Source organism: Salvia splendens, chromosome 4 (assembly GCF_004379255.2).
Source record: "Salvia splendens isolate huo1 chromosome 4, SspV2, whole genome shotgun sequence".
Classification (NCBI taxonomy): domain Eukaryota; kingdom Viridiplantae; phylum Streptophyta; class Magnoliopsida; order Lamiales; family Lamiaceae; genus Salvia; species Salvia splendens.
In genome coordinates, this window is record NC_056035.1 from 34,276,019 (window position 1) to 34,289,389 (window position 13,371).

General features: G+C 38.6%; 2 protein-coding genes across 4 annotated transcripts; both read left to right on the forward strand.

Moving 5' to 3' along the window:
• Positions 1-2,172: 2,172 nt before the first annotated feature.
• LOC121799592 (squamosa promoter-binding-like protein 7) lies at positions 2,173-7,447 on the forward strand. The gene is made up of 10 exons (XM_042198998.1): positions 2,173-2,803; positions 3,334-3,506; positions 3,783-3,997; positions 4,083-4,157; positions 4,265-4,372; positions 4,782-4,899; positions 5,533-5,668; positions 5,852-6,008; positions 6,167-6,700; positions 6,920-7,447. Exons 1-10 carry the CDS (start codon positions 2,283-2,285, stop codon positions 7,208-7,210), a joined length of 2,328 nt encoding a protein of 775 aa, XP_042054932.1. The 5' UTR covers positions 2,173-2,282; the 3' UTR covers positions 7,211-7,447.
• Positions 7,448-8,660: 1,213 nt separating this feature from the next.
• On the forward strand, positions 8,661-13,076 carry LOC121801269 (7-dehydrocholesterol reductase-like). 3 transcript variants are annotated; one of them, XM_042200721.1, is made up of 14 exons: positions 8,661-8,764; positions 9,254-9,386; positions 9,652-9,874; positions 10,005-10,060; positions 10,323-10,425; positions 10,509-10,574; positions 10,757-10,870; positions 11,007-11,133; positions 11,234-11,334; positions 11,644-11,769; positions 11,863-11,927; positions 12,174-12,255; positions 12,333-12,415; positions 12,911-13,076. In XM_042200721.1, exons 2-14 carry the CDS (start codon positions 9,292-9,294, stop codon positions 12,975-12,977), a joined length of 1,308 nt encoding a protein of 435 aa, XP_042056655.1. In that variant the 5' UTR covers positions 8,661-8,764; positions 9,254-9,291; the 3' UTR covers positions 12,978-13,076. The 3 variants fall into 3 exon arrangements, with proteins under 3 accessions (XP_042056655.1, XP_042056657.1, XP_042056656.1); XM_042200723.1 differs by lacking the exon at positions 8,661-8,764 and adding an exon at positions 8,780-8,928; XM_042200722.1 differs by lacking the exon at positions 8,661-8,764 and adding an exon at positions 8,871-9,020.
• The last annotated feature ends 295 nt before the right edge of the window (positions 13,077-13,371 follow it).

Genomic DNA, 13,371 nt, shown 5'->3' on the forward strand with positions numbered 1-13,371 from the left:
GAGGGAAGGAAAGATTACCTGCCTGATCATCTATGTAGATGACATGATCCTCACCGGCGATGACGAGGAAGAAATCAAACTGTTGAGGCAGAACTTGTTTTCAGAATTTCATATGAAGGACCTTGGACTGCTGAAGTACTTTCTGGGAATAGAAGTATTGAGATCAAAGAAGAGAATCTTCATTAATCAGAGAAAGTATGTACTCGATCTACTGGAAGAAACTAGGATGTTGGATTGCAAGCCAACAGATACTCCTATGGTGCAGAATCATGGACTACAGATAGTAGAAGGAGCAGAACCTACTCATCGCACAAGGTATCAACGCTTGGTTTGAAAGCTAATTTACTGGTCACATACGAGACCGGACATCGCATACGCAGTTGGGGTGGTGAGTCAGTTTATGCACAAACCCCAAGAAGCCCATTGGGAAGTAGCACTGCGGATCGTTAGATACCTAAAAGGAACTCCGGGACATGGAGTGATGTTTAAGAAGCATGGTCATATGGACATACACGGATTCACAGATGCTGATTGGGCCGGAAATCCAACTGATTGAAAGTCAACCGCAGGGTATTTCACATTCGTTGGTGGCAATTTGGTCACCTGGCGAAGTAAGAAACAAAAGGTGGTAGCTTTGTCGAGTGCTGAAGCAGAATTTTGAGGAATTAAGAGTGGATTGACTGAGATCCTGTGGCTAAAAAGACTAATGACCGAGTTGGAATTGATGCCTTCCGGACCCTGCAAATTATTCTGTGATAACAAGGCAGCTTTCAGCATATCTGAGAACCCAATACAACATGACCGGACAAAACATGTTGAAGTTGATCGACACTTCATCAAAGACAACATTGAAGCCAAGATTGTGGAACTACCGTTTGTCCGATCAGAAGACCAGCTAGCTGATATTCTTACCAAAGCTGTGGACTCCAGAAGTTTCTATGAAGTATTGGGCAAGTTAAGTATGGATGATCCCCTTACTTAACTTGAGGGGAGTGTTGGAAAGAAATAAGTAAATCAATGTGAGAAGATTATGAGAATCAAATCAAAGTGCAAAAAATTGTGGAGATATGGAATTGATTGTAAATTACCGAGAATAAGGTAATTAAAATTAGGGTAGATCTTACCTTATTTTGTATAGCCTCCTCCTATATAGATTGATGTAATGCACGGTTGATCTTAAGTTGAATGAAAAGAATAAACCATTACAACAGGCATCATTATTCTGTCATCACTATTTGAGATTTCTCAGATAATAAGAGCATCCACTACGCTGTCCCCCACCGTCCCCCCACCGTCCCTTAAACTACTATTTGAGGGCACCACTATACTTTATTCCTCCATCCCTTAACTAAGGGACGGAAACTGCAACGCTCCGTCCCTTAACCGTCCCTTAAATTACTATTCATTAAATTTCATTTTTATTTTTTTTTCCAACACAATTCAATTAAAACAAACACACTTTATTAAAATTAAAACAACATTAAAATTAAAAAGGATCCATTAGTTGATGGATGTATGTATGTCCGGGAGCGTCGTGGAGGCGGCGCGGTTGCGATGGATGTATGTCCGGGAGCGTCTTGGAGGCGGCGCGGCTTCCTCCGCCTCTCGGCGTCGATCTTCTTCAAGTGATTGTTCCATTAGTTGACGCATTTGCTCAAAAGGATCCATTTGTTTGAGTTGATTTAAGATGAAATTGGAGTGGTTATAGAGAGGATTTGAGAGGAATAGATGTGTGTTTGTGTGTGAAATGAGTATGAAATAGGATTATTTATAGAGTAAATAAATAAAAAATAAAAAAAAAGAAAATAAAAAATTAACGGTGACATTACCGTTTGAAAAATAATTTTTTTTTTATTAAAATTCGAATTTAAAAAAAAAACGAATTATTGCGTCATCCGTGACGACGCCCACTCGCGGGCCAGCGAGTGGGCGTCACGCATACATCGGGGGCGCGACACGTCGCCCGGGCGCGTGTCGGAACGACGCGTCCCTTGTCTCGCGGCTACGAGCTACGGGACGGCTGGGGACGGGCTACGGGACGGGACGAACGTTGCAACGCGTCCCGCGGCGGAACCGTCCCTCCAGGACGGAACGCGAGCCGCGCGGGACGCGTAGTGGATGCTCTAAAGGCCTTCGGTTAACCACCTACACACCTACCGCCATAACCTGCAACCAAGTCCACCTTTGCTTTAAATCATAGATAAACCATCAAGATCAAATTTTTTTCGTAATCCCTCCTCTCCCACTCCGCCAAATTCCTGCATTTCCGCCGCAGTCAAGAAATGGAGCACAACTCGCCGCCGCCAATCCCTAGCCCAGTGTATCTCCCATTCACGGCCGCCGACCCCACCGAATCCGCCCTCTTCGACTGGTCCGATTTCCTGGATTTCGACATCGACGAAGCCCTCAACACCCCTTTCGCCATCTCCGAGCCCGGGTCAGGGCCGGAGCAGGAGCCCGGATCCGACCAAAGCCAGCAGTCGGAGAGTCTGGGCCGGGTCAGGAAGCGGGACCCGAGATTGCTTTGCCCGAATTTCGTGGCGGGAGTGGTTCCGTGCGCGTGCCCCGAATTGGACAAGAAATTGGAGGAGGAGGAGGAATCCGTTCTCCCCGGGAAGAAGCGGACCCGAGCGGTCCGGGCCCCTGCCGCGGGCCCGCTCCTCTGCCAGGTGCCGGGCTGCGAGGCCGACATCAGTGAGCTCAAAGGCTATCACAAGCGCCACCGCGTCTGCCTCCAGTGCGCTCACGCCGCCGTCGTGGTGCTCGATGGGGAGAGCAAGAGATACTGCCAGCAGTGTGGAAAGTAAGTTTTTTTTTTCCTATTGATTTTGATTCTGTGAGGATTGATTTCATCAGTTGTGAAGTGAGAACATGGATTGATTTTGATTCTGTGAGTTTCATGATGGTTATTCGGGAAGTTGGTTAATTGGTTCCCTTTTTTATCCAGTGCATTTAATAATAGAACATTGGGTGTGTATTGCTTATGTTTATTCCTTTGTCAATTGGATCTTTCTTCCCTCTCACTTGGGATATTAGGTTTTCAAATTACAAGAGATGGTATTTAATTTTCTGCACTGTACTAAATCATTGTCGTTCATGGTAATGCTCCTTCTAACGGGGATGCAGATTATGTCAGTTCGATATACAAGTTGAGTTGAGGCTTATATATGCCTGAGTAAGAGTAGTGAGGAAATCAATCACTTGTTTCATTGATGCAAATCATAATCCAACTCAACTGTAATGGAGTTAGCAGAAGTTTTGTATCTTTCTCGCTGAAGTTAACTTACCCTAGGCAATTTTTTCTCACATGTAAATATGTCATGATGCTGGCAGGTTTCATCTCTTGTCCAATTTTGATGAGGGTAAACGAAGTTGCCGGAGAAAATTAGAAAAACACAATGACAGACGTCGAAGAAAATCTAATGAGTCTAGAGGAGGCACAGATAAGGAACCTCCACAAGTTGTTTTGGTTGATGATGTCAAGGAAGATGATGATGGAGGAAAAGGTATGACAGTTGTATATGGTGCAGATGATAATTTACAATTTTACCAGCTTTGAACCACCTCATTTCCCACAGTCCTTATGATTTGGGGAATGCTTCTAAGTGTTTAGATACTTAAATCTTAGAAGGAACCTAAGATCATATGTTGCTAGAAATTGAAAAATTATGAGGAATTATTGCTCCACGATATGATTTTGTTTTTTTCTTAAACGATTGTGGGGGAATTAGCTAGCATTTTGCATGTTCTTGACCATCCTAAATGAATTGTTGATGCTCCAGATGGAGCGAGTCCGAGCATTCAGATTGAAGAAAAGGAAATATTGTTGAAATTGGATGGACATGTCACGGCAGTATCTTCTGATCCAGATGCCCAGAGTTTTCTTGGTGAGAGGGTTGCACCGTTTCCTGTACCCGGTGAAATTCATATTAACGGGCATAAGCACAGTCCAAACTCTAAACGCGCTGCATCTTACAGTGACAATTTTTCCTCCGTGGTAACCATCTATCTCATGCATCTGTCTTTTATTTACTTTTCACTCTAGCTGAGTTTAATCCCTTTTGCTTCTAAACTCCTCTCAGTGTCCAACTGGTCGAATATCCTTTAAGCTGTATGACTGGAACCCTGCTGAGTTTCCTCGACGGCTGAGACTGCAAGTATTCAACAGATTCTTATTGCAGTTTAGTATATAAGGGAGATATATCAATATTATCTCTATCAGTAAAGTGATGGGTTTAACATTTTTCTTACTATTTTTGGTTAGATATTTGAATGGTTGGCTAGCATGCCTGTTGAGTTGGAGGGTTATATCCGTCCAGGTTGTACAATTTTGACAGCTTTCATAGCAATGCCAAAGCCAATGTGGCTTAAGGTAATCCCAGATCTATATTCTTCATATCTTTGGTGCAAATATGGATACTCGTAAAGTTTTAGTCCTCATCCATATAGCATAAGTTGAGCTTAAGATAAACGATAAAATGATATATATGGGGAGGCTGCACTCTAAGTCTAAATGTAGTGTCAGAGAAACGAACAATGATAGTTAAATACTTTTGTATTGTTGCTTACAGTTATGTTGATTACATCAATTGGATATAGCTCCTCTAAATAATCAGGATTCATACACGTCTTCTTGCATGATATGATAGTTCATAAATAGTTATGATCCATGCCCGCCCTTCTTGAATTATGTATCTAGTCATGGTACGGACATTTTATTGTTAAGTACAGGCCTTACAGATATCTTATTCCTAGCTATTCTGTATTCTTGCCTCGAACAGTTATTGGATAAACCAGCTTCATGCATAAAAGATCTTATTGGCTCGCCTGGGAGCATGCTATCTGGAAAAGGGACAATGCTTGTTTATGTCAATGATATGATATTCCGTGTCACAAAAGGTTGGTTTGAGTTCTACTGTATGATTAATGGTCTTGGTTTGTTGACATCTGTGATCACCCATCAATTTATTTGTTTATTTTGTCAGTTGCAAAGATTTAGTTGTATAAACTACCTTCAAAGTTTGTTGTAGTTTAGTTCAATCGATTCATGAACGTCACCTTCACAAATTTTGTAAACTGCCGAGGAATAGATTGCTCTGTTTCTGGATTGAGCTTGAAGCGCTTAAAATTGTGTTTGGATATGTTCTGCGAATTCATTTGCGGTTGAAGTTGTCTTATCGTGTAAGGAAGTGAACTGTGTTTTACATTTTCAGACTAAAGATGAATAAATTAACTTTGAATCAACAGCAGGCACAAAATTTAAAACTTTTGATATCCTTAAATTGTGTTTGCATTTCCAGTCAATAATGCATGCCGGCTATTTTCAATAAACAATGCATGCCGACGACTTAAGAGTTAGATTCTTTAAGAATATTTGACTACATTTTATCCCAAGATTATGATATTTTGAGTGGATGGGAATAAGTGGAACATTTTTCTCCCTGGAGTTATGGACTATTTGATTGATGCACTGGGAAGAAAAATTTATCTCTAATTACCTTCCGATATCTTGCTGGATTCTTGTGAAAACAGATGCACATTCAGTAATACCAGTCAGCATAAAGGATAAATATCCTAAGCTTCATTATATCTACCCGACTTGCTTTGAGGCCGGCAGGCAGATGGAGTTTGTAGCTTGTGGAAGTGACCTGCTCCAACCTAAGTTTCGGTATATATGGATTCTACTCCTGATAAGATATTGCTTGACTTTATTCCTCAAGGTTTCTTCTTTTTCAAGAATACCTGTGTTTCATATGGCTTAACCTTTTCTGATCTTCATGTAATATTTCAATTTCTCATTAATATGGATTTCTTCAAGGTGACAAGTAGTTTCTTCGATTGCCTTTGGCAGATTTCTAGTCTCTTGTGATGGACGGTACTTGGCGTACAAAATTTGTGTCTCGTCTCTGTGCTGTAAGAAAGGAGAGACCAACTATTTTAACCATCAACTGGTTAAGATATCTGTTCCTGAAACTGACATGAATCTCTCTGGGCCGGCATTCATTGAGGTGAGGATTGTGGTCGACTCACCTTTGCTCTTTCGGTGTTCTTGTGTAAACTAATTATGTGGTTGTTTCTCATTACGCATCAAAAAGAATACGAATTGGAATGATAAAACATTGGCATTGTTGTGTTTCCTTATTCCGTGACTGAGCTGCTTGTACAGGTTGAGAACCAGTCTGGTCTATCAAACTTCATTCCGATCTTTTTTGGCAATAAAGAAACTTGCGAAGAAATAGAGATCTTGCAACGAACCTTTGATACCTCAACATCCTCCCAAGAACAACCTGCGCCACTTTCAAGGCCTGCATGCGGAGTCCTAGCCTCAAGACAAACACGTTTCTCGGGGTTTCTTTTAGATTTAGGATGGTCGTTGAAGAAACCAGTGTCGGGGAAATCATTGACCTCTTCAGACGCACAAAGATTCAACTATTTGTTAGACTTTCTGATAGAGAAAGGACCCTCTGTAATTTTGGAGAGAGTATTTCGCTCGTTGGAATCTTCAATAGATAAAACTGATGTTGCTGAAGTATCTGATTCCGATATGAGGTCATTAAAGACAAAAATGGGGATTGTACGGCTTATGCTTGACCACAGAACACAGGATAGAGGTCCTGCAGCGACCTCTGCATCGGATGGAAATGTTCAACATCAAAGCAAAGATGGTCGTTTCGTTGTGCAAGCTAGTGCCACTAAAACGGTATGGTTACCAAATTTCCTAGTTTTTGTTGGATATTCAGTTTATCAATAATAGATATTTACCTAAGCAAAATATGTTCATCAGAAGTTCATGTACATGAAATTCAAAAAATACACAAATCTGAATAAGAGGCAATTGACCAATTCTTGATATCACTTATAGCAGAAAATCTAAATGGAACTGGCATTTGATGTTGCGGTGCCATTTTAAACTTTGCAGGAAACGCTAGGCGACATTCCCTGGGGAAGAGAGGCTTCATCACTGGATGCTGTTGCTGCAACAGCTCCTCTCATCAACAAAGAGGTAGTCATGAATGTCAACAGTCATTATCGGCCACAAAAATCACCCAGTCTCATGTCATCACGTACATTTCTAACTTCGCGGCCCCTCATGACGGCTGTTGCTGCCGTTTGCATCTGTTTGGGAGCCTGTGTCGCCCTCTTCCACCCTCAAAAGGTCGACCAGATCGCCACCACTATCCGGAGGTGCTTGTTTGACAACCCTAAATAGATACGGCCGCCTGTCTTGGCTACACTGTAGTCGAATGTACAGCGCGTTGCACGTGGATCTTGATTGTGCATCTTGCCATAGCTTTGAAGATAGTTGTAATCTTAGGGTGTTTTGTAACTCTGTTGGTCATGATAATGGTGTACCTTGTGAACTTTATTCTTGTAAGGTTTATATTAGACGTTTGAGTATATAATTTTCAAATGCAATTTATAATGAGTGAACACTATAGTCTCAAAATAAGGAGCTCTAATTCTAGTCACGCTAGCACTACAAAAAACTTACTCCTGTCTTGCTGCAAGTGAACAACTTCTTTTCGCAATGAGATTTATAAATATTAGATGTTGTGTTTTCTCATTTTTAGTTTGTCCTATAAAAATGTCATAAGACTTTATAAAAAAAATTCTCTCACTCAATATATAAAATTCTCTTTCACCTCAAAATAACATCTCCTAATATCACATGTCATCACCCAACTATGATATCTATTATAGGACGGAGAGGATACTTTTTATTTTTATGTAGTACTACAATTTTATTTATTGTGTTTTTAATTTGATTAATTGTCTCTGCATTTTCTTTTTTCAAATGTAAGTTCACTTTTTTAATTATAAAACTAACCTAATCAACTTTCATGTAGCTTCTAGAAAAGTTTTTAATAAATTATTTTATTCAACTGATATTTTTTATTTTTAATATTTAGAACGTTATGGTCAAAACTCGATCAAATAAAATAATTATATGTTTTTAACTCATTTATTTAATATGTTGAAGCTATAAAATACTCCTACTATTTTCTATTTTCTTTACATAATATTAAAGTTTGTAGCTCAATTAATACATACAATAAATTAATGTTTGATACATGATAAGTGAATATTAATTATCTTTACAGTTTGATTTTATGAATTTCATTATATTGTTTTTAATTATTTATTTTCCAAAATTTTAACTCCTCTATTTAACATTTTAAAGATATGTAGATAATAGTTTTTCTTTTTTTTATAAAGTAGAGTTCTTAGCTCAATTCATATGCAACAAACTAAATTTTGTTAATGCTAATTGAATTTACGGTTTCGAGTTTAAGAATTTCATAATTTTATATTTAATTCTATACTTTTTAAAGTATTAATTTCGATAAATAAACATTTAGAATGTTACGACGAACCTCTATAAAAAATAATCACATAATTTTAACTCTTCTACTTCCTCCGTCTCACTTTAGGAGTCCTGGTCACTTTTTCGCACTCATTTTATAAAAATGATAATAAATCGTTAAAATGGAGAAATGATAAAGCATGAGAGATAATAATGTTGAGAAGAGTTTTCTCTAATTTATTCTTTCTCTTACTTTACCTATTATATTTTTATAAAATGAGTGTGCAAAAGTGACCGAGATTTCTAAAGTGGACGGATGGAGTATTTAACATGAGGAGCACTGTGCATTTAATATTTACTTTTTTTTAATGAAATATTAGAGTCTTAGCTTAATTCACAAGCCTGTGAACTACCGATACAAACCTAGAATCAAATCTCAGATTCCTAATTCTTGCTCAGGTATGCAATGCTCCTATACTTATTATGGGATCGATAATTCTTGCATTGAAAAAGCTGTGCAGTAGATTTAATCTCCTCGAGGCCTAATATTAGGCTTCTTATCCTATTTCTTTTTCAAATAAATCGAAAACTGAAGATTGCATCTTTAATAACTGAAGTCAGAGGTATAGTATATAATCCACAGACTTTCGACAACCCATTGATATCAACCTAGTTTGTTTCCTTGTTCTGCCCTTAAATTTCGATGAATTTATAGGTATGGTAGATTTATGGATTTCGTGTGTTGCAATTATTGAAGTTATTTGTGTTGGCAGGGAAGAGAGATGTGTGGGTATGAGAATGTGATTGGATGTGATGTAGTAAATGATCAGAAATGACTTTATTTTTGTAAAAAAATAGAGGATACTTACGATAATGCGTAGGCACGTCTGTCTTACTTTTCCATATATAAATTCATAACTGTTTTTGGCGTCTGGTTTAAATCTGCAGTCCGGAGCTTCTCACTTCACTCTCGAAGACGAAGAGAAATGGGGGCAGAAGCCGATTTGGTGCACGCGCCCTTACTCACTTATGCCTCTATGCTCTCTCTCCTATCTCTCTGTCCGCCGTTTGTGATTCTACTGTAAGTTCTCCCCTTTCTCTGTTTTGTTAGTTTTGGTGCTAATCAAATCCGATTATTGAATCCCAATTGAAGGTTTTTGTGGTCTCCTTCTGTGAAAGCCGTTTTTGTCGCTAGATCGATTCTCGATTCGGTTGTTTTTATTGATTTTTCAGTGCTAGATTTATGTAATTGGATTTGCTGCGACTTGACCTAAACACATCATTGGCGTTGACTGACTTTATTAGATGCGATTGTTCACAGTATGCATTGAATGATGTTCGTGCAGATGGTATACAATGGTGCATGCTGATGGATCCGTGTTGCAAACATGGGATTACCTAAGGCAGCATGGCCAGCAGGGATTGATCGATATCTGGCCAAAGCCCACTGCCACTGCATGGAAGATCATTGCTTGTTATGCCGCTTTTGAGGCTGCCCTCCAGCTGCTGCTCCCCGGGAAAAGGGTCGAGGGCCCGGTTTCACCTGCTGGGAATAAGCCTGTGTATAAGGTAGTATGTCTGTCTGTGCTGCTATGGTGGAAACAATATATAGATTTCCGTGTTTGGGTTTCTTTTGTGTGTCTTTCACCGTGCATTAAAGGCTTCAGTCTTGTTTTGTTTTCCCGTATTCTTATCACAGGCTAATGGAGTTCTAGCATATGTGGTGACACTGGTTACGTATCTTGGCCTCTGGTGGTAAGGATCTTTGAAGAGTTTTCTCACAACTGGCACGCTTTATTTCTTAGATTTCTGAAGTACTATCATAATGTTCATTTCGGCATTCTCTTCGAAACTGAGCATTGTGCAGTTAGTTGCTAAGTGCTTGTTGACACGAAGGTGTAGTTCTTGCTCAAAATCTCTCAAGCACTGTTTCTTGATATATATATTCCACAAGTGGTTAAATGTAGTAATGTTTTAAGCCAAGGTGGTTTATGGATATCTTTGTAATTTTTCGCAGGTTTGGAATTTTCAATCCTACAATAGTTTACGACCATTTGGGAGAGATATTTTCTGCACTAATTTTAGGGAGCTTCATCTTTTGTATATTCTTGTACATCAAAGTAAGTATTCCTGGTTATGTAGATATTCCATTTGTTCTCAGTTGTACATGTTTTTATCTGACACTTACTCTATTTTTCTCAAGGGTCATGTTGCGCCATCTTCAACAGATTCTGGATCGTCTGGAAACCTAATTATTGATTTCTATTGGGTGAGAAATTTGGTTATATCCTCATTGTATCTTTGTTTCCTTCCCTACAGCTGTGTAGCACAAAAAAGCAGTAACTTAATGAAAGACAGATGGAATCTTTGTACATAAATTGTGGAAATTAGTTTGCTGATACAATAACCACTTAACCGGAAGTCAAAGATTGATGCGCTATCTCTTTTCAGGGAATGGAGCTTTATCCTCGCATTGGCGAGAACTTCGATATCAAAGTGTTCACAAACTGCAGATTTGGGATGATGTCTTGGGCTGTTCTTGCTGTTACCTATTGCATAAAGCAGGTAATGCTGCCTGAAATCATTGTTCATGGAAACTCTTGTCTTCGCTCGTGATTATTTTAGTTGTCTTTAACTATCTCAAAATGCGAAAATTTGCTTATGATGGCAATTGGCCACTCTATGTTGTTCCCCCCTGCAGTACGAAACATATGGAAAGCTATCCGATTCTATGTTGGTTAACACAATATTAATGTTGGTATATGTAACCAAATTCTTTTGGTGGGAAGCCGGATATTGGAACACAATGGATATAGCTCATGATAGAGGTCTGGTTTTGCATTTGCACTATATTGATTGTATCTCAAGTTTCCTCATGATTGGGTGATTGTTGTTTCCATAACTCCAAATTACTTGATGCATTTTCAGCTGGCTTTTACATCTGTTGGGGTTGTTTGGTGTGGGTCCCATCTATATATACATCTCCTGGCATGTACCTTGTCAATCACCCTTTGAATCTTGGAGTTAAGGTATTTTTTCAGTTACTTAGCATTTAGTCAAATAGTGATAAAGCAATATGCAAGATTTTGGCTTCTTTAGATGCCTCCCTACTACTTTTTGCATAGGTGCGAAGATCTTTGTTCAGGTTCCTTATAGGAAAGTAAAAACAATAAAACCACAACTTTTACATATACAACAAATTAGCATAATCATGGTTTGGCTGAAATTCTGAATGATAGTAGACTTATGCCATGGCCAGTACTCTGCGACTGAGATCTTGCTCAACCTTATATCAGTTTCTTATCTCTAACTTGCCCTTAATTAACTTTGTTTTGCAGCTTGCAATATTGATTCTTGTGGCAGGCATACTCTGCATATACATAAACTATGATTGTGACAGGCAAAGGCAAGAATTTAGGAGGACGAATGGGAAATGCCTGGTCTGGGGAAAAGCACCATCCAAGGTAGTGATAATGATCCGTGATCTCACTGTTTAGTTATCGTATTGGTGAAAGAGTTATTAAATTGTTAGTTTGTCTTTTTCAAATTTGATGTAGATTGTTGCCTCATACACAACTACTACCGGTCAGACAAAAAACAGCCTTTTACTGACATCAGGATGGTAAGTCATGCTCCAAATACATTACATGTAAAAGTAAGTTCCAAACACAACGACTACCGGTCATACAAAGACCTATCTTTGTACACGTAACGTTGGTGCGGTTTATTGCTTCATATCACCTTTCCACATTAGCTTCAGGCTTCACACTCATCAGCTCAAAATATTTCACTAAATGATGATTTGGAACACGGGTTGATCAAAACTTAATACGTAAAGAAATAACAAAAGTAAATTATGCTTCGACAGGTGGGGCTTAGCTCGTCACTTCCATTATGTACCGGAAATCCTGGGAGCCTTCTTCTGGACTGTACCAGCTCTGTTCGACCATGTAAGCTTCTCACCAACATTTTTAAGTTTTAAACTTAACACCTTCCTAACCCCGGCCTCCTCTCATCTAACTTGCAGTTTCTCCCATACTTTTATGTGGTGTTCCTTACAATTCTTCTTTTTGACCGAGCTAAGAGGGATGATGACAGATGCAAAACAAAGTAAGCACACATCATTATCTTCACGTAGATGTTATATCAATTCACCATTGCATATTGGTACTTATCGAGTAAAGAATAAATTTGCTTGTCGTTGTTCTTATGAACATAATTCTTCCATTATTACGAATAAAATATAGAATCCTAACCCTTGTTAGGAAGTAATCTACTGAACAGGGGAAGTCTATAGGATAGTCATGGTATAACCTTTCCAATGCAATAAAGCTACTTAGTGTCTATTTTTCTTCACTAAAGGGGTATTTTCCATGGATTTGCCTTGGTATCATGTTCATACCGTTGTATTGAATGATCCCGGCCGGTTGCTTTTAGCCATGAATAGAAGCATATCACCGTGAATCTCATTTTAGCACAACTCCCGCATATCGTAGACTGGGTCAGTATTGCATTACATGTTTGATTTATGAATGTGGTAAGATTATAGATCATGTGTTCATTGATTGTAACATTTTGATTGGAAATTATTTCTGTTTGGTGCAGGTATGGCAAGTACTGGAAGCTGTATTGCGACAAGGTCCCTAGCAGGATTATACCTGGAATTTACTAGTAATTTGTGGATCTTTCAATATTTTGACATTGTTGAGGACTCACTTGCATTGATCATTTTTGATCTATTAATTAAATGCTGCTTCTGTTTTTGTTTGTAGATTTGACACGGTTTCTCAGTTACTGCATGAACTTCCATTTTAAATATCAATATTTTTCTGGGCAGCAAAGCAAATCTATGATCAAGACCAGTTGCATTAAATCCTTGTGATCAAAATGATTTTTTATTGGGAAAAGCATCACAAAATGAAACCATCACCCTTAAAAATAATTTTTGTATCAAAGAGAAGTTCTTGGAAAAGCATTATCTTTCAGAAGATCAAACATTGATATAATCAGATGAATGAGATTTACTTAGTTCAAAACACATTATCCCTATAAATTGAAGCATCAAA

Excerpts from the sequence above, each read along its gene's own strand:
- LOC121799592 (XM_042198998.1), top strand. The coding sequence starts at position 2,283 with ATGGAGCACAACTCGCCGCCGCCAATCCCTAGCCCAGTGTATCTCCCA. Across the intron at positions 4,158-4,264 it reads CTCGACGGCTGAGACTGCAA|ATATTTGAATGGTTGGCTAG; the intron begins GTATTCAACAGA and ends ATTTTTGGTTAG. Across the intron at positions 6,009-6,166 it reads CTGGGCCGGCATTCATTGAG|GTTGAGAACCAGTCTGGTCT; the intron begins GTGAGGATTGTG and ends CTGCTTGTACAG.
- LOC121801269 (XM_042200721.1), top strand. The coding sequence starts at position 9,292 with ATGGGGGCAGAAGCCGATTTGGTGCACGCGCCCTTACTCACTTATGCC. Across the intron at positions 9,875-10,004 it reads GGAATAAGCCTGTGTATAAG|GCTAATGGAGTTCTAGCATA; the intron begins GTAGTATGTCTG and ends TTCTTATCACAG. Across the intron at positions 12,256-12,332 it reads TACCAGCTCTGTTCGACCAT|TTTCTCCCATACTTTTATGT; the intron begins GTAAGCTTCTCA and ends TCTAACTTGCAG.